The following is a 23,795-nucleotide window of genomic DNA, read 5'->3' on the forward strand; positions in this document are numbered from 1 at the left end:
CAGCTCTTAGCATAGGTATAATCATGCACTTCACAGCTGTTTCGTATATGAGCTGCCGCTGTGTTGGAAACATTTGCACCTCAAGGTCAAAATGAATAAATAACGAACTTTGACACAGATTTCTACCCACACTTTTCTGAGCACAAACATGAGAAGAAGCTGTCTGTATAATTGAGGCCACTGGAGCTGGAGGTTTCTTGCTCACTGCCTGCTCGAAACAGAGAGGAAACTGTAGGAAAGAAAATTACCTTTGAAGCAGTGTGCCGATTTAAAATCAATATCATAACACCTTCACACTGTCTATAAGTGCCGATATAGTTTTTGAGTCTGCAAGTATTTGTGTGTCAGTGTCCTGGACCAATGGAGTGTGTGTTTACACGTGCTGATGCACTTAGTGTGTAAACCCAAAGGGGTCTGGGACTTCATTTTCACTCTATAAACTGCTGCTGCTGCTTCTCTGTTTACTGAGGCATCCGGCAGTAATAAAATATTCATCTGCAAAAACCATCCAAATAACTGGGAGCAACTCCTGCATAACATACATGGTTTTCACCTGAGACTCTCACTGACACTCTCTCACACCATACTGTGTTGAAGCACAGGGCATGGATGAACGAGGGGCGCACACACACATGCACACACACACGCACACACACACACACACACACACACACTTACACTCTCACCCGCATTCTGTCTCTCTCGTTCTTTATGGTTTGCATTTCCAGCTTGAGGGACCCACTCTATCTCCCACTCTGATCAGAAAAAATCCATCTATAAGACTCAAACATCACTTGTAAATATTTAAAAGATACTGCTTCTTAAAGTTTTTACCTAAGTTTTTTAACCAAAACTATGATGGTGAAAACTGTAAGCAGTATACCTGCTTAACAGCAACGTTGTCATTGCGAGCATGTTGCCATTCTGGTTTTGCTCGTTTCAGCATTTAACTCAAAGCCCGCTGTGCAGTACAGCCTTACAGAGCTGTACGGAGTCCCAATGTGGACTTAAAGAAAAAATATATATACATACAGTATATATATATCCTAAGGCCACATTATACTATGTTGAGCACTTGAAATGTTTTTTTTTTTTGGGGGGGGGGGCTTTTATTGCCTTTTTATTGACAGTGACAGCTGGAGATAGACAGGAAAGGGGGGAAGAGAGAGGGGATGGCATGCAGCTAAGGGCTGCTGGTCAGATTCAAACCCTGGGCCGCTACAGCAAGGACTCAGTCTCAGTACATGGGACACCAGCTCTACCCACTGAGCTAATCGGGCACCCCGGTGTCACATTTTTGGTTAATTTGTGGGTGCAGCTTAACTTATATTGTACTGTATTTTTCATGCTGGCAGCAGGAGCTCTGCAGCGGAAATGCTCTCTGTGTGCTCACTTAAGGTTCAGCAGTTCAGCAAGGCCGGCATTACGCACTGTTCATGCATCCTCTGCAGACATGGCAAAGGCAAAATGACTGTATGTTTGATAATATGGAGTATACGTCATAGATTTGTACAATTGCTCAGGTGCTTACTTCGCCTGTTGTTTCTGGATGTTCTGAAGCTCTTGTCCCCAGCATGCTCCGTTCACCATTACTTTATGGAGACTAATGAAGTCTGTCTGCTTACTGTCATTATTCGCTTAAGGAAAGAGCACCAAAAGAGACTCCTTATGTATGACAATGCACCATACAACCTAATGTCAATCAGAGCAGCTGACTCACTCCTGTCACTCCTCACTCCCTCCACTGGTACCAGATGACGTAGTGGACATCACAGCTTGTGGAGGAGGACCTGTTAAATAAAATATTACATTATTTTTCTAAAGCAGATGTGAACAAAAATATGGAACAGCATACCCAGCACTATCCTTCCACATCACATGCACCACATCAGACTGCACATTTGCTGGAACAATCTTGCTGTTTTTTATGTATGTGTGGGTTAAGGGTGTTGTCATGTACAAATAGTCATTATTTTTCCTCATCCCTGAAAATAGCTGCTCCACACCAGCTTTTTATGAGACCACCAAGCTCTGAGAACGTCCCTCTCATCTTGCTGTTGCCCTGGTGGAACTCACTCGCTTGAGGTTGTCTAGTGTAGGATCCAAAGACTTTGCTTGAGAAGAATCGAAAGTCTCTGGCTGTCTGCAGTTGGTATGCAATGCCTGTCTCCTTGCATAATCAGTGACTGTTGCATCGGTAAAGAGTTTCTATGAGAGCATGTTAAGTGCTCTCCTTTCTACTTGCTTTGGTGCTCCTCATTAGGTATGACTGGTTGGTGGCCGTGACCCCATATTTAAGTGAGGCTGGAGACGCAGGGGCTCTCTCTCCCAGACAAAGCTACCTGCTGATCCCATCAGTCAGCCCCTAGTCCCGTTTATGGTTCTGTTTCGTAGCTTAGTTACAATTTTGATTGTTTAGGTGGGGAATCTCTGGGTCCTTCAACTTCCTCTGCCCTTTTGTTCTTTTTGGCCAGACCTCCTGACTCTTATAATTTCTGGCTTTGCTTAAATTTTTACTTAAAAACTAATTATTGGGTTACTGTGTTGTCTTTACCTTGATGGTCCCAACTGTTTGAAATGTTTTTTTTTTGTGGCTGTAACAGAGCACAAGATCCACATAATCACGTGGACTCTCTACTTTGATGTAAAATTTCACAGAATACCCAACCTCACAGGACAAGTGATTACAGCAGCCACTTAGAAGACAACAGAAATATGTATTAGTAATATTACAATGTATATTTCTGATGAAGCTGTAAACCATTTATACACAACAAAAGAATAGAAAGAGTCATCCCAGACCTTCTCAAACACTTTGTTGTAGATAAGTCTAATTGACATCTTGAAGTTTTGTCCAAGCCACACTGTTGCACACAGTGCTCTTACTCCCTCTGCTTTGTGTAAATGCATTTGTAAGCCAATGTTGCAGATGCAGAGGTGTATTGTGCAATGTAATTTCACTATTACAGTCAAGTTTCGAGGCTCATCACCCGGCCACTTTATAGTCACCTGCTGGTCATCACTGTCATCATTAGACACCAGTGGTGGTAACTCGGGAACACAACAAAAGTGTTCTTTCACACCACTTTTGGAAACAACTGTGATAAGTAGTTTTTAAGAGACCATATTCACTTAATTTTACACGTTAATTTACTTATTAATTATAAGACTGTTCTCTAAAGCTGGTCTGTCTTTTGGCATGACTTGCATGGAATGAAACCAGGACTGATAATTTCTGTGCCAACAGCATCACAGAAGTTATTTATGTCCACATGACCATCATAATCTTTGGGTGGACTCTTGATTTCAGTGTTAAAACAATAGTTTGTGGTTAAATATCTACTTTATTAAAAAACATAAAAAGCTATAACTATAAAAAGCTCCACTGTGTATAATATAAGTAGAGACAGAATGTGCCCACTGTGTTATTCAAGGACATGGTTAGCACGTTCAGCTCACTGTAATTCAGAGAGAGGAGCTACTATGCAAGCACTGAGTCTATAAATTATGTGAAATAAGGGGCAACCCGCTCAACTCCCATTAAGACTATAAAGACTGGGTGCTGGATCCTAAATGTGTTAAATCATAAAACAAAGGACTAGGACAGCCATTAAACTTTTATCATTGCCATTTCGGGCAAGACGCCCTTCTTCAGCGTGTATACAGTCGGGATGAGTGAGCACACCATTCTCTGTTCAACCAACAAAATGATCTGTATTTGCATCCGTACTCGGGTTAGGTTGCCTTGCTCAAGGGCACCTTGGCAATGGGCACAAGGGCACAGGAGGTGGAATTGGCACCTCTCCAGCTACCAGTCCACACTTCATATTTTGTGGTCTGTGGGACTTGAACTGGCAACACTCTGGTTCCCAAGCCAAGTCCCTACACACTGAGCTACTGCTGCCCCAGAGAAATGGAGATAAGCCTGAAGAATCCTCTCCTTGTTTGGGAAGGACACCCTCTTTGTTGCCTCAATAGTCTCTATCACTCTGCTGACAGCCGTGTCTGGAAAAAGGTTGAGGTTCTTAATGAGCTGAGCTGATGCTAGAAGGTGACGTCAAAATAATGTTGACCAATGATTGACAAGGGACATCCTGCACAAACCCCACATTTGTAAATAGCCAACCTACCATCAATAGTGACCACACTTTTTTTATCCCCTCAAAGATGGCAAAAAAAATGCAAACATTTCAAGAACATATTTCCTTTCATATCTTTTGCAAATTCACACCTGTGGCCCTTTGCTGCATGTCGTCCCCTCTTACTCCCTCTCTCCTTTCCTGTCCATCTCTCAAGCTGTCCCGGTCATAAATAAAGGCATAAAAAGCCAAATAAAATAACTTAAAACAATAAAAAATATGGGAATAAACTGTATCTACAGGCAAGCGCATTCCGTGCCCTCGATGTAGTAAAACGTGGCCTCAGTATTACAGTTGAGTTAAGTATCTGTTAAGAATAATGTACTTCCCAATCCAAAAAAAGCTAAATCCTGGAGGGGCTGATTTAGAGACCCCCCAAAATTTCACAAATCTTGTTTTCTGGGGAACTCATATCTTATTAAGAGGAGCCGAGCACCCTCCTGGTTCCCCTGTAGTAGCATCCTGTTCTTTAGCCCACAAATGTAATAATCCAGTACTCTAACATACAATCTTATCTGATTATATGATATTCATGCCTTTAAAATGTTTCCTTGAGCTGGACAAACAATTTGTGGACTGAAAGATTTTTTCTCATCTTGGTAAGTGAGCTCTCGACTTGTTAGCACATAACTTGGTAGCACATAAAACTGGCACGATACAAACAAAATTAGATTGATTGTTGTCTAATATATACAACACACAAATTCATGAAGCCTTCCTCATTTTTGAGGGCTTCCGTATATGGGCAGAGAGGGGACTGAGGAAAATTAGTGACTTATACAAAGAGCTCATGTCAACATTCCAAGAAAACAGTTCAATGTACCTGCAATTACACAGCTTTATTTACGCAAGTCAGAATTGAAACTATGACACTCAGTCCTCTCCTCGCTGGAGGAACAGGTCCCAAAGGACTGTCATAGTAAAGGCTTCATTTCTTCTTTCTATGATTTCTTAATTTCTGCTTCCCAAGTTAGAAGGATGGAGGATAGATCTGAATGAGGAAATAATGCTGGAGGATTGGAATATGGTTTGAGAAGATGTACAGAAACTGTAAATACCCGTCTGATACTATTGCAATATATTTGGTTCATGTGTATATATGTAACAGCAGTAACATTACAGTACTTTGACAACAATATACCAGACACGTACTAAGTGTGAGGAAAATAAAAGAACCCTGTATAATTGTATTTGGGAATGTCATAAAATAATGTTTTTTTGGAAAGAAGTAAAACATGTAATGGACAGGATCACTTCTGTAGAGGTCCCTCTTGATCCTAAGATTTACATTTTGAATTTGTACCTCTCAAACCTCAAACTAAGAAAGAAGGAATATATATTTACAGATATGTGTATCCCGCAAGCCAAACGGCTTATTGGTCTACTGGAAGAAAGCAAATAGGGCAAGTATCAAAGAATGGGTTAATAAAATGACATCATGTATGGTATTAGAGAAGATAACTTACATATTGAGAAATAGACAAAATGTGTTTGAGGAAACTGGAAACCTTTTGTTTCATTCCTCAGAGCAAGCATTAGAGCTACCCTACAAAAGAAACCCTATACTTAAAAGTGATACATATAAGCACCACCTCTGAGACAAGAATGGCAATGAGAGTACTAGAATGTACACTTTTAAAAATATATATATTTTTAACATATGTTTTCTTTATCTATTTTATCTTCTGTATGTCCATATATCAGATTTATGTATGGGTTACATTACAATCCACGTCTTTGGCTCATTGTATGCAAACAGGAGCACAGGCAGTGTTCCCAGTGTAGGACAACATCTCTTACCACATTCACACAGAAGATATTTTAGGAGGCCCTGAGGGTAAAGTTATCCCTGTGGTGGTTTTGCATGAACATGAGGAGTTGAGGCAGTGTGTAAGTATCCTGAATCATATTTCACATAATGGCCATAATGTCCATAAATAGTTTTCCTGGAATCCACCCTGAAGCACTAACCCAAGGGGAAAACATTGAACCTAGAAGTTATTTCGAAGAAGAAGGCCCATTATGATGTGTGCGACAGTTTTAGGAGAAAAAGCTCAAGCAAGAAGCCTGAGAGAAGATTTAATCAAACTAAGGCCATGTGTTCAACTTTTGTATTCAAATTTAGCTGTTGTTATAGAAAGCAGCAGAACATTTTCCTTTTCAGCCGGTGACACTCATCAGGCACATGCTGTAAGTTCACTTCATTTGCTTCATTCCAGACACGTTCAGCCAGAACTCCTTGATGGTGTTTGGTGCAGTAAGACCTCAGAATTGAACTACAAATGATTTGCAAAACCTATCCATCTGTTATCTGCAATAGACACAATTCTAAGTGACAACTTTATTTATGATAATAAATCATGAAGTGTGGCCGCACAAAGAAGAGTGTCCAATCTCTATAAATTGTAGCTCCCCCTGTCTGACCAAATACAATTCTACCATTGAATGTGTTGACTTCTGGCCACAGGAAATGAAGAATCAAAATATAAGAGTGAAATGCAATCTGACTCCCACACCCCACAGAGAGCAGCACTCTGTCCAGAAAAAGCTGCACTCAGCAATGTAAGACCTTTTCCACCTTCATTACTTTGCTCTCCTTTGGTATAAAGCATCTCAGACGAGAATGTTGTTCTGCTTACTGATATCACCTTAAAGAATTTCTGGGTATTGAAGTTCAAAAATTTTACACTTATCTCTTGCAGCCATTTGGACCTGCAAACAAACATGCTGAGTTGACCTGTGGTGCTTTAATCTAGAGTCATGAAATGTCACAGAAAAAAAAATCGAACAGCTTTTTAGAGACATCCAAGTCTAAAATCTGTTTCAACACGACACAAAAATGAAAGGTGAGGGAGGTGAGGATGTACAGTGTGCATTAGAGCAATACTACTCAAAGTTCTGAGAAATACACTTACTTGCCTTCTTGCTGAGAGTCAGTCTCATATCTGTAAAACTAAATTACAACCAGCAGTTTGATAGCTTAGCTTAGCATAAAGACAGGCAACAGGGAAACAACTTGCTTGTCTTTGTCCAACTGTAACAAAATCAACAGAAAAGGAGTAAAAATGACTGATTGGAGGTGAAACTGAAAGTGAGTGCACATGAGATGCCAGTTTTAGTCCCTCATTTCAAGGATTAACTGGATGTTTAAAACTCACTGTTTGGGTAATAGTTTTACTGTTTTAACCTTTCTTTTCTTCTACAAATAAGCTAGTCTAAAAGTCTGACCTTCTGTGTTTCTTGGTTGGCTCATTTCTTTTTAGCTATAGCACCACCAATAAACGGTGAGTTTGAGGTTATTACCAAAATGATACTCAAGACTATAAATAAAACCAGAGTTGTATTAAACCAGAATAATCCTTTGACTAGATGGGTGCTTTAGGTCAAATCCAAATAATTTTACTTTTCTCACATTTGTCCAAGTTTAAAACTTGTTTTTAAGTTTGAATTCTGGCCTTGCTCTCTTTCACAACTTGTCCTTGCTCTCTAATGTTGACTTACAGATGATTTCAGTTTAGGTTTGTCTTGTGCTTTTTCAATAGTTTGGCTGTCAATGAACTGTAATAGCCTTGGCCTTGTTTGTCATACTCAGGAGCTTTAGATGGCGAGGAACACTCATTCAAGTAATGTCTGTAGAAAGGTCTACACACTTAATACAGCTCCAAAAACCTAAAAGTAACTAAACACACAAAACACTTTTTCAGATGAAAACTTATCTATCTAACAATCTACACCTATAACAATAAAACTACTAATTGCATACAAGCAATACTGTATGTTTATGTTGACCTAATGATAGATGTTTTTTCCTTATTGGAAATGCAATCTTGACGAGTTTTTGTATGTGGATTTTGGCAGGCAGTGTTTGTCTCCTATTCCTGGTACTGTGTAATGGGAATAGTGGGTGGCGACCAACCAAAGGTGGGGAGTGGGCCACCTGCTCCTATAAAACCTCTCCATACTGTTCAGACTGTGGCCTGCTATGTAGCCGTAGCCTGACACTCCCCCACAGACCCTTTTACAAATGGCCATGAATGTGCTTCTAATGACTGTCAGTCGAGCTGACAGACACACAGTGTGACTGCAACTGCTAATGGTTGGTTAGATTGGTGTTACCTCCCTTTTTTTTAGTATAACCTTGTTTTCACTCCAAGCTACTTAATCCTCTGCCCAGAAACACTGATTTAAATATTAGAGAGCAATATGAACACACTCAATTAGTCAGGCAGTCATTCAGCACCAGTTTAATGATTTTCTATAAAGGTAGCAAAACCTACTACATATGGATGGATAGAAGGATGGAGGGACAGAGAAAATACCTGTAAGAGGAGCAGAGAGATTGATGGACACGAAGGGCAAAGAAACAAAGGAAGCAAAGAGAAAAGGTTGGAGAAAAGCAGACATAACGGAAAAACAGCCAAGGACAAATACAGAAATTCTTCAAAAGTTCTTTTGGAGAGCAGAAAATGCTGAGTCTGCACCATTTGAAAAGATTCTTCACTGAATGTATTGATATACAATGCAGAGCTTTTGTTTATGTCCACAGAAAAGTACAGCTATGTTATCTATATGTGCACAGAGCTTCAGTTCTGTAGCTTCATGCTTTCATCCCTGGAAATGTCCATCCTTCATCCATGATCCCAGATGTTTGGATCTCCATTCTGTTTGATGAGAAGCCAGAAGCAGCAACAGCAACGCCACTTTAAAGCCAGACCGGATTTTTTCATCTCTCAGCTTCACATATTGTAGGTGTGTGATGTATGTATGGAGTTTACCATATGTGTCACAGGGTCGTACATGTACACAATGGCTTTAGTCCTGCTACTCTGTTTCTCACACATAAAGCAAAGAACGTTCAGTACTGCATGCTACTTCTGCAAACAAACACATTTAGGGAGCGACATTTGGGTCGGAAAGCGGCAGAGAAGAGGGGTTTAATCAGTAACAATGAAATGTACAGCATGTTGTGTGGATGAATGATTAATTCAACAAGCTAATTTACACCACAGTGAGATATTTGATCTCTCTCTCTCTCACGCACACACACTTGCACACAACCTTGAACAAAGACAAACAATCACCATCTGCGATACATAGTGAGAAAGGGACAAACAATCCAGTTATATATTTCTCTATAGAGTTTATGTTGAGTTGTTTTTTGGGGTTTTTTTTCAGTTTACTGTGCATTTGACTTAAGGTGGAAATCCAGTATGTGACAGGATTTAGATTGCTGTTAGACTAGTCATTTTAAACAACACAGTATGTTTATTCTACTCAACCAATACACCTTATTCCTAGCCCCATGATACCATGTGTGGATTAGAACCAAAGTGTCACTTCACATCTGGTGAATATTCATGTCACTGTAACTTGGTTTTATTCATAGCCATAAAATTCTTCAAAGCTCTCTTCTCAACTGAGGACTTTCGTCTTTTGTTGAGCCGTGATTTTTAGTTCGTAACATTCTGCGGATTGTGGGTAATGGTGTTTGTTTAATGCTGCTAAAAAACAGAAATGACAACATGACTGTTGAGAAAGGCTGTGTTCCAGGGCTGGATCTGTAGTTGCGAGCGTAGTTAAAAATGTTGATGGGATTTTGAATGATGTGTTGTGACTTCTGTTTCAAAAAGTTTCACTTTAGTTCTCTATAAGGGGCTTCGTTCACTGAACTTTTTCCTTTTTTTCACATCTTTAGCATTTTGCTAATCCTCGCAGCTTACAGTTCAGTGAAAGGAGTTTGAGCCCATACTTCATGCAGGGCATCATGGGGCTATGAATAATGAGGATAAGGTGTAAAGCACAACTAATAGAAAATGTTAAAGCTTTAAAAGTAGCACTTGCAGGGCATATAGGACATTATCTATACACATATGAAATATATTACTGCTATATACAGTACATTGATATTCATAGAGCTGCAATTATTCACACTATACACAGTGATGTGACCCAACTCATTGTCAGTCTTTTTGTTTCTTGTAACAAAACAATGATTTGACTTCCCACATTTAAAAATAGCTGTTTCAATCCATCTGAGTGAGTGTGTGTGTGTGTGTGTGTGTGTGTGTGTGTGTGTGTGTGTGTGTGTGTGTGTGTGTGTGTGTGTGTGTGACAGAGTGAGGAGGCATTTAGATGTATTTAACTACTTTTTAGAATTATTTACTATCATCACCCTCTTCAGTCTTCACAAAATGCATCTTCAATGAAGTACACAGGTCAGGGCCATACTTATCTTGTACTTTCCCAAGTTTTTTTAGCCTCTAGTCATTTCTCTTTTGTCTTATCAGTTATTAAAACTGGGAGGTCGCAAGTTTGAGGTTTTAGTCTGAAAACACTGTCCTTTGCAGCCACTTGCTGTGGGCGAGTATATGAATCTGGTTCCCAGGTGAGAGTGTGTCTGTCTGTTGTGTCTCTAGTCTAATCCTTGCTGTTCAACTCAGACCCTCTGGTCAAAATGTCATGCATTTTTCACTATTGCCATCTGCCACGGCTCTCTCCCAGCCTAACTTGTGTTTGTTCACACTCGAAGTTGCTGGCGAGAGTGCTGTTAGTCGGCAAATGGACAGAATATTTGATGTCCTCTTAGTGACTCCTCTTCTCTCTGTTGGTTTGACCACTGCAATAAGGTATTATGTGCTTTAAAGTAAGTGTCCAACATTTGGGGAAATATTAGACTTATGCAGTGTCTGAAATGGACCAGTACTCACTGGTACTAAGTACCGCCACTACTGTTATTTGTCCACATGAGTACTCTTACTGGTGAGCATCGCTGTACCCACCACTGAGGTCACTGGACCTCCATTTTTTTGAGTGGTATACAATAAAAGTTGGGAAATAATTGCCTAAAAAGAATTACTTTGATGCCCCCAAACCCCCCCAGCAAGTACAGTTTTTGGACCTCATTATTTCTAAAACCCTGCATACAGCAATGCTGGTGAGGTACTCCCAAAGGCCTGTGTAACTGTGTCTCCATGTAAACACGTAGCTGGCTTGACACTAAGCACTGAAAATGTCCTTAAAATAAATTTGCTGCTGCTGAAGAATTAGGGTTATGTTGTGTTTAGGGTTAGGGTTGTGCTGAATGAAGGTACTGGCACCTCTTTGATTTTTATTCTTTACGTATCTCCAAAAGAAACACCACTCTGTAAGACCATGACTGCCAGTGGACTGTGTTTTTGCAGCTTAGCGTGACCAAAACTTTGTCACAGACACTGTCACTTTGAATTTCAGGAATCGGCATCTTTGATAAGGGATTTGAAAGGTCTTGAATTCAATAAAATGCTATCAAACCCCAGCCGTAAACATATTTATCCTATCCCGTAGAGAAAGAGCAAACTAAGAGTCTTGCGGAGGAGGGAGAAACTGCAAGTCGCAACATCTTTGTTGTGACATGAAGCAGAGGGTTTATGTAAAATGTCTTCATGTGAAGGAGCATTAGGGCTAACAACTGCATGATACAGAGGCTACCAATCGTCTCTGGCATTTGTTTGCAGTCATAACACCAAATATACTGGACCATTAATGTGACAATGATGTATTGGTGTTTAAGAATGTTTCCCTTTCTCCTGTAGTCGTTTCTGTCCAATTTAACCTATTTGTCTGAGCACCAAGCTTTTGCTGGAGGCGAAGAGATGTACAGTCCCAAACGCAGTGCTGGAAAATAATTCCCTGCTCTGCTCTGGTCAATAACGTTGCATTACCCCACAGCGTTATTGAAAACCACCACCAAATTGCATTTGTCCACCTGCCTTACATGAAACATATCTTCTCATAAAAGAGATTTTGTGAGGTTTTTTTTCGTGTTTTAGAGTACCTCTGCGCAAAGCAGACATTAAAATCTAATCTGAAGCAGTTATTTTCCCATAAAAACAAAGCTATCGGTGAGGTTATGATGACTGAACCCGCTATAGGCCTGTATTTATACAAGCACATCCAATCTGATTTTCCTATGTAGCCTCAAGTTTATGGTTTTCTCAGATTTAGCCTCAAGTGACAGCATCTTATCTGAGCTCTGCGGAGATTGCTTTCAAATTGCTGCACCTTGGTGAATCAGCCACTGAGGCCTCTAATTGCTAATTCTGTCAGTTTAATTAAAGTTCAAAACTACAGCAGCTTCTTTAAACCATCCAAGCATATCTCTGGGCTAAGTCCCTTATGTAAAGAAATAGCTGTGGGCTGATTGGAGGTTTTTATTTTTTCATTTTGTAAGAGTCCTCTCTTTATTTCTGCTCAGTTCCTTTAGCCTCTGCCAATCAGCTCCAGGGTTTATTCTCGACATCCCAGTCATTTAAATCCGGGGTCAAGATGTAAAATTGGTCAAAGCTTTATTTCTCTCAGAGCTTCTGTGTGACAAAAATAACGACATATTTAAATAAATGGAATATAATAAATGAATTCCACTTTTGACATTGAGGTCACAAACCAAATCAGATACGTCTCCAGATCCACTTGCCATACCTCTGTTTAACACAGCTCTGTAGGTGTGTCTAACGAACTTGCCACTGGCAAGGTAGACAGGCTCAATCAGTTGTGGTGAAACACTTTGGATCTCTTTGTCAAATACATTTTTATTTATTTCCACTTCTCATAAAGGGTGCGTATTGTTGCAGCCTTTAAGCATTTTGTTTTGTGCTTTTTCACATTCTAGCACAACTCTTTAAAGTCGGCCCAGCTTTGATTCATTTTATATGAAGAAAAAAAAGTAAAACTACAATCTAAAGCCCCCTGTGTAAAACACTCGCTGCTAGACAGGTGGATTCAATCTTCAACTAGGCAGAATGGTGTTTGTTTTCCAGGTGTACTCATCTCTCTCTCTCAGTCTGTCTCTAATCTGATAGTATTTCTGATCCTGGGCCAGACAGAAACAACTGTTACCCACAGCCACTTAGAATAACAAGCAGCTTCAGCGGGCCTGCAGGGCCAAACTACGACTCCTGGAGCATGAAATACACTTGGCATGCAAGAGGATCTTGATTCTGACTGGAGAACATATTGGTCCCATACTGTAAGGGTACAGTGCAGGATGCCAAGGAGGGGCCCCAGAGGATTTCATTCCTGGTAAAGCACCAAATAAAAACAACTCAAGTGCACTTCACTTTAACTAGCTCACAACTCATGTTGCTGCAGCAGCTTCAGAGGAAGCTGTTATGCTTTTTCGGGAAATAAGAAACATTTTTGCGCAATGTAATTTTCAGAATAAAAGAATAAAAATTGTATGTTCTATGTTTTCTCTATCTATATTTTTGTCTCTCAGTAAATATATTTCTTCAAAAAAGATATACTTTTCTTAAAGGTCCAGTATGAAACATTTAGGAGGATCTATTGGCAGAACTGGAAAATAATATTTATAGGTATGCTTTCATAAGTGTATAATTACCTTTTATCTACCGACCACCATGTTTCCACAGTAGCTCAGTGTGGACAAACTGACTGTAGACAGGAGCGTTGACGTTTTTCACATGTTTTTGGGCCCCCGTAGTTTCTCCTTCGTGCTTGGGTTGGGGGGTAAAGCAAGGGGGGTTTCATTCTGAGACTACACTGCTAGATGCCACTGAAGCCCACACACTGGACCTTTACATCTAATTTACTTATATATGGTCTAGTTTTCTAGAGAGTCTAATTTTAGAGTTCAAAGGACTTCAGAGAATTTTCCAGTACTGCAGTTGAGACTGAATGCAAATGTGCCTTCATCGCCTTTAATTTATTCAGTTTTTGTGGCCTTATTTGATCCTATGGGGCGACAGTACATATTCAGTATGAAGACAAATTGCAAGAGCCCTTATTCCCAGCTTGATGACATTGATATTTTAGATTCCCTTAGATGATGTTGTTTCTCAAACACAGCTAAAAAAACTAATTTTCATACCATCCAAAACAATGTTACTGCATCCCAAAGCAGTTACAGACATATCTGTACCCCCGTAGCCAATTTACAGTTCTGTACATGCCATAGCTAAGAACTTGTACTCAGGGAGACAATGTACGTCTTTTTGAGCACCCAATAGTTTTTTTATTTGGAGGAGAGTTGTCAGCAGTTGGCGGAAGTCCTAATCCATTTTTTGTTCTAGGGCCTTGAGCTTTTTCTAGTGATACCCCAAATTACGTTAGTATTTGTACATTATACTGAGCCAGGATTCTTGGGAGAAACTAAATTTAGTTAATATTAATCCTTGAAGGGAGAATTTAAAAAACCCTCTAGTCTCAAAAAACAGACTGAACTCCAAACTGCATTTGTACTTTGATTTGTGAGATTTAAACAACCAATAATGGCTCTTCAAGACCTTTTTTGTTTGATAGCAATCAAAATCATTAAGGACCCAGTGAAATGTCACTTAAGCTTCTGTAATGTGATGTACTTCTCACTCAGAAAAATGCAGGTAGGGATTTGCTCTAATTTGGGGAGTGATTGAAAAAGTGAGTGTGGCTTAGCAAGCATGGAGTGTCTGGAGAAGCATGGTGATTTGGAGCTGCACCCACAATGTGTTAATCCATGTTGTTAGATCAGGAAGTGACAAAGGAAAAATGACTAAATTACACTGTAACCACGCACTTTTGGAAATAAAAATGTAAACGTTTTTGCCAACTGATATCCAATCGCTCACCCCTCTCAGCTACTAGGCTTCAACTCATGAGCTAATACAAAGTGCAGTTAAAGGTCCAGTGTGTAGCATTTAGGTGGATCTACTGGAAGAAATTGAATATAATATTGATAGGTATCTGTTCATTAGTGTATAATCACCTGAAAATAAGAATTGTTATGTTTTTGTTACCTTAGAATGAGCCATATTTATCTACAGAAAGAGCGGGTCCTCTTTACGGAGGCTGCCATGTTGAATCGCTATGTTTCTATTGTAGGCCAGAACAGACAAACCAAACACTGGCTCTAGATGGGGACTTGAATTTTCACATTTTGCCGGCCCCCTAGTTTCTGCTACACACTTCACAGCCTGTTCTCTTTCCTAGATCAACAAATACAGTTGCTATCACCATTAGATACCACTAAACATCCTACACACTGGTCCTTTAAGTGTAGATGGTAGGGATTAGCTAGGCACTCAAATACTTGAAAATGCTGTTTTATGTATATTTGACAGACAGCAAGAGGTAACCGAACAATTAACGCAGAACGGATAAGCTTTGAAAATGTATGTTTATTTCACTGTGTCTTTAACTGTGCGTTGGGCACAGGTGTTTTTGAGGAAAATCTTGCTTTTGGTGGCATCTGGCCTCTTCATCACTTCATATTTATCAAGTAGGATATTATTGTTTCTCTCTTATTACAGTCAGTTAGACAGACTCCCCCTGGAACCGTCATATACAAGCACATACTAACTAAATGTAGGGAGTTGGGGGATAAAGACAGATGACACAAGGCTGCTGTATGCATCTGTTTAACTATGTATGTGTTTGCAGGCCTGTATGCACCGTGGTTGTGTATCTCTGTATGAATTGTGTGTGTGAGTCCAACAGAGAGACTAATTAAGAGGCAGAGAATATGCATGAAACGGCACAGGCAGTTTAAAGATACATTATCAAAAAGACTGCCGGGCCTCTGAACATGCAGTTAGAAATATTCAACCCCTGGCAGAGCAGAGGAAAGAAACAGTGGAAAGTCTATGGACTTGTGGGAGAAAAAATACACAAAGTTTATATCTATTCACACTAGTCCCATTTTTTTTAGGGTAGTTATATCCAAAGCAACAGCAGCAGCAGAGGAGACAGTAGGGCGAGAAGGTGGAAGCAGCCTGCCGGATGATCTGCGCGCCCTCTTAGAGACTCCTGGTTGATCTCTTCCTGATTGGGTGAGCCGTGCGGGGAGACTGAAGCCACCGGGTGGTTGTTGCGGTTGGAGCACATGTCATACAAGTTTCCGGAGAACTGCATCTTCTTGGATTCCTGGCGGAGAGATTCCCAGACAGCCGCCGCTTCTTCTGGACAGCCGGCCATTGCTACGTTGGCGCAGTCATGGAACTCATCCCATGACCTATGGAAAAAAGGAGGAGGAGACAGATGAAGAGACATGAGGGCACCTTCAGATCTGACTTGGAACACACAACGTGAAAAGCCAGAACTTGTAAAAAGCAAAAAAACAAATGAGTAAAAAGCTTATAGTAAGTCATAACAACAGTTTACATTGGAAAATAGTAAAATCCTTCCCATAATCTGGTAAAAAAAAAAATATTGGACAGCTTGAATTAAAATCACAACAGTGATTAAACAAACAGCTCTGAAAATAACTGATAAAGATGTAGTGACAGTGAAGCATTAGTCCTTTCACTGAGAAAATCAAATTCAATCTGTTTGTTTGGCCCCTTGACTTCTTTTTGCAGTTGCCAAGAGACCATCTGCTGATCTTCACTGCTCCGAGAGCAAAGGTCGCCCTGTGGGTTAGACTGAAACGTGGAAAAACCTTCATTAGTTCAGGGAATGGAAAGGCTGTCATGAACTGGGTGTTGAATCACTGCTGTGTTATATCCATCAGAAGCAAAACACTTTCTTAGTCCTGAGAAGAGTAACAATAAGGGGAAAAAAACAGAAAAACAGAGTAAAGAAGGAAGTAATCTTACAGAGAGCTCTCTTGGATATAAACATATTCTTTTAGTGAAACACAGCTTTAAACTTTATTCTAATAACCTTCAAGCTCCACATCCAAAGCTGAGTCTGTCTTGACTGTAATTGGCTGCTAATTCTTTCTCTCATCGTGAATGTGCTGGCTAAGTTGTCTCTGAGGAAATACTGGCTGAGTATTAACTAGAAGAAGAAAGAGGGAGGGCTGGTGGAGTAAGCAGATGGCTCTGTTCAACATTTGCCTGACACGGAACACTTACAGGACTTTAACACAAACAAAATGTTGCATATGATCAATACCATGAGGACCAGCACTTTCAGAACAGAGGAGCTTGCATTTATGTCATGCTAATGCACAATACATGTATTTTTGTCCTATATTGTCCAGTGTGTAACATATAGGAGCTATTGTCAAAAATGGCATATAAAATTCATAGTAGTGCTGTCAAACGATTAAAATATTTAATCGTGATTAATCGCATTAATGTCATAGTTAACTCACAATTAATTGCACATTTTTATCTATTCTAAATGTCCCTTGATTTCTTTTTGTCCCATTATTTTTTCTCATTGTAATACTCTTATCAACATGGAAAAGTGGATCAGCTTGCTTTGTGCAAATGTTGTTTTTATTGAATAATCATCCATTGTCGCCTGGCTTTGACGAGGGGGCGGAGAATTGGCATCAGCTGTGTGCTTGGCCATCAAGTGGTATTTCAGACTGGACGTGCTGCGATGATAGCTCAGTTCACAACGACAAAGCACACAGATCACTTTGGTCTTGTCAATGGAACCATTTGGCAACTTTTTAAAAGTAAACTTTCCATTCAGAATATTACTGGCATCCATTTCGGCGTCTCGCGCTCGCCATCCACTCAAAACGTAACATCTACTACTCTTAAACAAGTGTGTGCGGTGTGCCTGTTGTTTTGTTTCCGGTCTAGCTAGATCTGTGTGGTGTTGTAGTTTTTCTAACGTTACTAGTTGTTGCAACAGCATGTGAAAAAAACTACAAAGTGTGCTAGGCCAAAAAGAACGTTAATCTCACGATAAAAAAATTGCGATTTGGATACGTTAGAATGAGGTTTTTATCTACAGAGAGAGTGGGTGGCCTTCCGTGGTAGCCAAAAGCCCAAAACCAAAAGCTTAACAGTAAGTAAGGGGTTGTGACTCAGCGATGGTCAACTAGCGCAAACACTGGAAGCAGAAAAAAATACAGCTTCCGCCATTATTTTTTAAATATTAAATCAGTCTGAAAATTCTGTTATTCTTTGAGTTTTCATAAAAAAAAGATGTAAATGTGTACATTTCAGTATGGAATTATTTCTAAAGTGATGACTGTTGTCTAACAGCAGTTAGTCTGAGCTGTGCTATGGAGCATGTAAAAAGTAACTTATGAAAGGGGCACATCCCTCTGATGAGTTACTTTGTTTAAGTGTTACAGTAAGATTGTTAATTGCATGAATTTTCATAAAGCATGTAATGAAACATATTGATATATATATTGTTTTTCTGATAATAGCTCAGATAGATAAAACAAACACTGGCTGAAGATAGGGCTGCTCGCATTTTTCGTGCGTTTCGCAGCCACCGTAGTTTCCCCTTTGTGCTTGGAAAGGGAGGGTAAAGCGAGGAGGTTGCAACTACACCACAAGATGCCACTAAATCCAACACACTGGTCCTTTAACATAATCCCTGTACTTCTTTTTCCAATGCTGAGGAGTATATTTCTGTCACAGGTAAAACGTGCCTCTGCAATAGTGGTGAAAAATATAACAAGTTAAAGCAAAAATGTAGCAAAGTGTGAAGGCTGCATCTGAACGTGTTGCCATGACCATAATGGTTACAGCAGTTATCGGTTATATAGCCATATCCATAACCCTTGGCAAGGGAGGGTGAAGTGAGTGAATTGCAATCTGCAACTACATCGCTAGATGCCACTAAACACACTGTTTTTTAATACAGGAAATCTTGAACTATTTTTGTTGAGTTAGGTATTTGCAGATGAAGTGTTTAGCTAGCTGAATATATATATTGAATCAATTGCATTTGTATAAATATTGAATTTTACTAAATGTAACTGCATTAATAGCTTTGCAGCCATATATACGCTGGCTTTGAGAAATTCAATATATAATATATATAATATCTCAAATTTACAGCTGGAGGGCTGATGGGAATTCTTTTTCGATCGGCTGCTTATACTTAAACTGAAACTAATATCAAACTTCTGATCAGAGTTCTTTTTCGTCAAACACCAGGACTGTTACTTTACCCATATCAACATCTTTCAGTAACACAAAAGGCAGCTTTGCACAGTTTGGTCGTGTTCATTTGAACAGCAAAATCAATCTTCTTCAATTCAACGTGGGATACCAAAGGAAAGGTACACAAGAGAGACAAAGATTGAATGTATTGTTGGTGAGTCCAGCTGCCTCTGAATGGAGCAGTTTAGCAGTTTAGTTCACTGTAGTTAGAGAGGGATTGATCACCAGAATCTAATTCAGACAAATAAGATAAATCCTGATGGGATGCGACGCTCTCCTTTGCTGCAGTCCTACTCTGCGATGCCCCGAAGGTTTGTATCATTACTAATCTTGTAAAGTGTAGCTGTAATTCTCACCTAAATTGAACCCCTGAATCATATCGCTTACAAAATCCCTTAAAAAAGTAAGAAGTGAGAACATTTGCTCAGTTTGGAGGATATATCTTATCTGTGCTGTGTGTCATTTTGAGGACATTTGCTTCTGATCATAAGTACAGAAACGCAAGCACACAGACATACATATTTTCTATTTCCATCTGACAGATTCCAGTCATCTTCCCTCTTTGCTGTCACATACTGTACACATATATCAGTTCTTTAAACCCATCTTTAGCCACTTATGCAATCAATTTTGTGACTGTGTCGACACAGTGAGGAAGACACGCTCATGAACACACCCACATGCAGCTTTATAAAATGAACAGCAACCATCACCGCTGCAGGCCTGGCCTCCCTTGATGACTCTGCATGTGTGTCTGTGTGTGTGTGTTTGGCCTGTGCCCAGGTCTTAAACACTCCAGTGGTCCACCTCTGACAGAACGCTGCTGGAGGAGGACGTCTGCTTACCTGCTGCTGTGGGAGGAGCAGCTGATGATGGGGTGGGGGCTGTGGGGTGCCAGCATCTGGCTATCATCTGTGTACCTGAGTGTGTGCGTGTGTGTACGTGTAAGAGTGTGTCTAAGAGACAGCTAGAGGATGACAAAGTCAGAAAGAGAGAGAAATGCTGTCATGTGCAGTGGTGCAGTGTTTGTGTGGGTCTTCCTGCAGTGTGTGTGTGTGTGTGTGTGTGTGTGTGTGTGTGTGTGTGTGTTTGGGCGTAGGTGTGTGGGTCTTTGCTCAAGTCACAGGTGGTGCAGAGACAGCAAAAACACACTGAGGACACTGACAGACAACCAGCTGCTTTCACAATAATAAAACCTCCGGAGAGTATGTCTGTTCTGCAGCTAACATGCTGCTGCTGACATCCAAAAACCTCCAAACCCCAGTTCTGGGCTTATTTTTCGTTGTTTTTTTTTTTTACTTGAAATTACTGTACACAGCAATATGGTCATCTGGGTGCTCATGGCTCTATGTCACAAGATACATTTGCTGACATATGGGGCAATATTTAAAACACTTAGCTAAACAAAGTTGTTTCAGGAAATTGGAGAAGGCACTGGAGTGCAAGTGAGGAGAAGAGTGAAACACAGCAGAGTAGCACGAGAGATAATAGGGAACACGAGGAACAGAAAGGTGCAGTATGTTCAACTCCAGTGACACTGCACCTCGCACATCTGAGAAGAATGACTTAGGGTTTTTAACTATGGGGTCAAGACTTCACAAGGAGTTAGTTGATGTGTAAATGCAGAAGATCAGACAGTTTCAAGATACATTTGACCTCTGACCTCAATATATCTGAATGACAATGGGTTCTATCGGTCTTTTGGGCATGTGCTATAAATGTGTTATTTTCACCTAGTGTACGTGAATGTAGGGTCCATTAACAGTATTTGAATTACATAAATTGCGAATGATCTGAGACACATACTTGATGTCAACCCAGTCAAAAAAAGTCTGGAAACACCCCCGCATATATGTGGCCTTAAAACAGTAAATATTTGACACCTATCTAGCTCTGGACTCCCTGATTTATTTAGAATCACTGTCAGGTAGTGGTTGACCAATATAGGTTTTCACATTTAGAGAGCTGTCGTTGGCTGATATATAATGCTGATATCAAAAAAAGAAGGGTCATGCATAATTCTATTCTATAGGAAATTCAGGCAAATGTTTACAGCAGGATGCATGAGAGTTAAAGTACAGGACTCGAAACCAACTTTTCACCACCTCCCAAAACTGACAAGAGGGAGCACTGACATTGTTGCACAGCAGCCACAGTGACGAGGCTGCCTGCAGATGTGTCTGAAAACATTTTTTTTGTTTATCTGCCTCGTTATTTTGCCTCAGCTGATGCTGATTATCTCAAAATGCCAGATGATTAATCAGCCATCCGATTAATCAGGGGTCTCTGGAAATTTGGGCCCTAAAAATGGGGCCAGGAAAGGTAGGAAGATACTCAATTAAAGTATGACAGGATACAGAGCAGAAAAATACAGTGGAGTAGAAAACATTGGGCAAATCATAGTGAGTATATTCATCAAATTAGATTATTAAATTACAGTACATTAAAAGTGAATATTCAAATAGAACAGAGGACAATAAATTGGCAGTAGATCAAGATAATGAGCTGCAGAGTGCACCAAAGTCAAAGTAGAGAGCAGAGTAGGCTGCTTCTTCATTCAACAGAAAGCGGGTGGCATTTTTCCATTAGACACTGAAACTCTGTGGCAAACAAAGGTTGATGATACCTACATGTTCTGTTCAGTGAAATAAGCTTCACAGATGACACCACTTTTATGATTTTTGAAGCGTAAATGCAAACGCCAGAAGTCAAAAACTAACGTTAGGGTATAAACGAACTAGACCACACTCGCATGACTTCAGCATCACCACTGCTAAACTTCCAACTTGTTATTAAAGCATGAGTATAAACACAACAAGTCTGTAAATGAGGACTAGATTACTCTAATTCTGATTACTTTATTTGTATTTCCATTTTACCACACCATTACTTATAATACTTTTAGATTCATGAGTCATTATAGTACCAAACTACCTAAGAACATTCCACAAATATAGCTTCACAATCATCTTTTACATCAGAGCTGGAAATAACCACATGGATGTAAAAGCTAAAACATCAATTATGTGGCTCTTTTTTCAGATCCTACAGAAAGCATCGTGACTATTCTGTCCAAGGTTGATGTACTAAAAGGTTAAAAAAAAAAACTGTCGCATGCCTCTAAGCTCCAGCAAGTTGTGAGAAGCATAGAAATGAAAATAATTCAGCTATTCTTGAGCAAGAGTTTGACAAAGCTTTTATATTAAAATCATCACACTTCAGCTGCAGTGGCCTTCATCAGGGTTACCGGGTTGACGTGCTTGAAGAAGGCTTCCTTCACCTTGTTAAAGAGAAAGAAATTGTTCTATTTTGCACTCACACAATACTTGATCTAGCAGCTGCAGTATCTCAGCAGTAAAGGCTTAAACTGAAAATGACTATTTTTATACACGTTAAACAATAGATTTCATGTAGAACCAGAAGCTTTTACAGATCTATAATCCCACTTTCTTGTATGTGACAGCTTTTTTTGGTAAAAATAAAAAAAAAACTACTAAAACTCTTCCTTCTTGCAGCTTTAAATCATTTTCTAAATCTACACGATAACCAGAAAGAGGTGCAGAACTTGGGAATATTTTGGAGTCTTTGTTTGGCAGCCGTGGAAATCCTAACTGCTGCATCCTAAATGAGCTGTATAGCTGAAAGTGACTTCAAACTGAGGCAGGGATAGGAATAGAGACGCTGCAATGAGATGCAATGGAAGCATGAATGGCCTTATCTAAATCTGTAGAGGATATAAATATAAAGGCAAATCAAAAGGCTGCTGTGAAAGAAGATAGGGTGAAGGGGTGTTGGGGGGGTCTACTGAGGGAAGGGGGGTGGAGCTTTGTTTGTGGGCCCTCTTCCCCACTCACTGAGGAAGTATCACTACAGACATTGCCTGCTGGATCATAAAAAACAATGACTAATAATAAGTTATAATAAATACTGCACTACTTAAAATACCACATTCTAGTCTGTGATTTCTAATATCACTTTAAAATATTCTCATAGTAACTTGTGCATTTGCTCTGCTGTATTTATACCTTGTGGTGCACCCTACATCATAAGTATTTTAAGCAGGGTCCCAAATAGACACAATTCTCCTTTACTAGCCTGGTGTGGCTACAGGTCTCCAAAAGAGGCCTCATGATTTTCTATAAATTATCTGGATGTATAAAACCTCTTAAAGCCAGTTGATCGCCTACACAAATATAAATGTTTAAACTTCTGCCAGTATGAACGTGCTGCACATGGTTAGATCAGTTGTTCTTAACAGTTCTATTGTTTGGTTCATTTAATGGCAACTATGAGCTCCGAAGTATAACTCATTGAGATTTACCAGCACTATAAACAAGAAAGACGGAAAAAAGTGTTGACTCTCAACCCCTGAAGTGGTCATAAAGTCCGTACCATACGGTCTGTGTCTATTCCTCCATTATTTATATTCCTTTAGTCCACCTATCAAAAGAATCAAAGGGTTTCATTCAAACTAATCCGAGTTGTGAATATTATCATGTGAAGTCCGTTGCTCACTGTCTGTATGCTAGCTGTTGTAAATCTTCAGCTGCTGTTAAACGACGTTCAGGTTCAAGTGTCATGGCGGCGGCACAGAGAAAAACCCGTCTGTGCTGAGCAAGAGTTTTGTGCTAAAAGAATTAAAGGCCTGTCCCGAATAGACGCCTGTCCCCAACAAAGGCAGGGAGAGTTCAGAGAGAAACCAAGGCTATTATTAGAAGTTTTATGGTAATTATATATTGTATAATAACTCTTGTAGCTACTCAAGAGTGAGTTTATAGTATCTTACTGCTAGTCTACCACAAACACAGTGCCACCAGAATAG

The 23,795-nt window shown here is 39.8% G+C and overlaps 1 protein-coding gene across 1 annotated transcript in view; it reads right to left on the reverse strand.

The window, feature by feature from the left end:
- Positions 1 to 8,367: 8,367 nt before the first annotated feature.
- Positions 8,368 to 23,795, reverse strand: part of nrn1la (neuritin 1-like a) — a 72,105-nt gene continuing 56,677 nt past the window's right edge. The window contains exon 3 of the mRNA XM_051383344.1: positions 8,368 to 16,122. Coding sequence (XP_051239304.1) covers positions 15,825 to 16,122 — 298 coding nt within the window. The 3' untranslated portion in view covers positions 8,368 to 15,824. The remainder of the gene's footprint in view (positions 16,123 to 23,795) is intronic.

This window comes from Dicentrarchus labrax, unplaced genomic scaffold (genome assembly GCF_905237075.1).
Source record: "Dicentrarchus labrax unplaced genomic scaffold, dlabrax2021, whole genome shotgun sequence".
Classification (NCBI taxonomy): Eukaryota; Metazoa; Chordata; class Actinopteri; family Moronidae; genus Dicentrarchus; species Dicentrarchus labrax.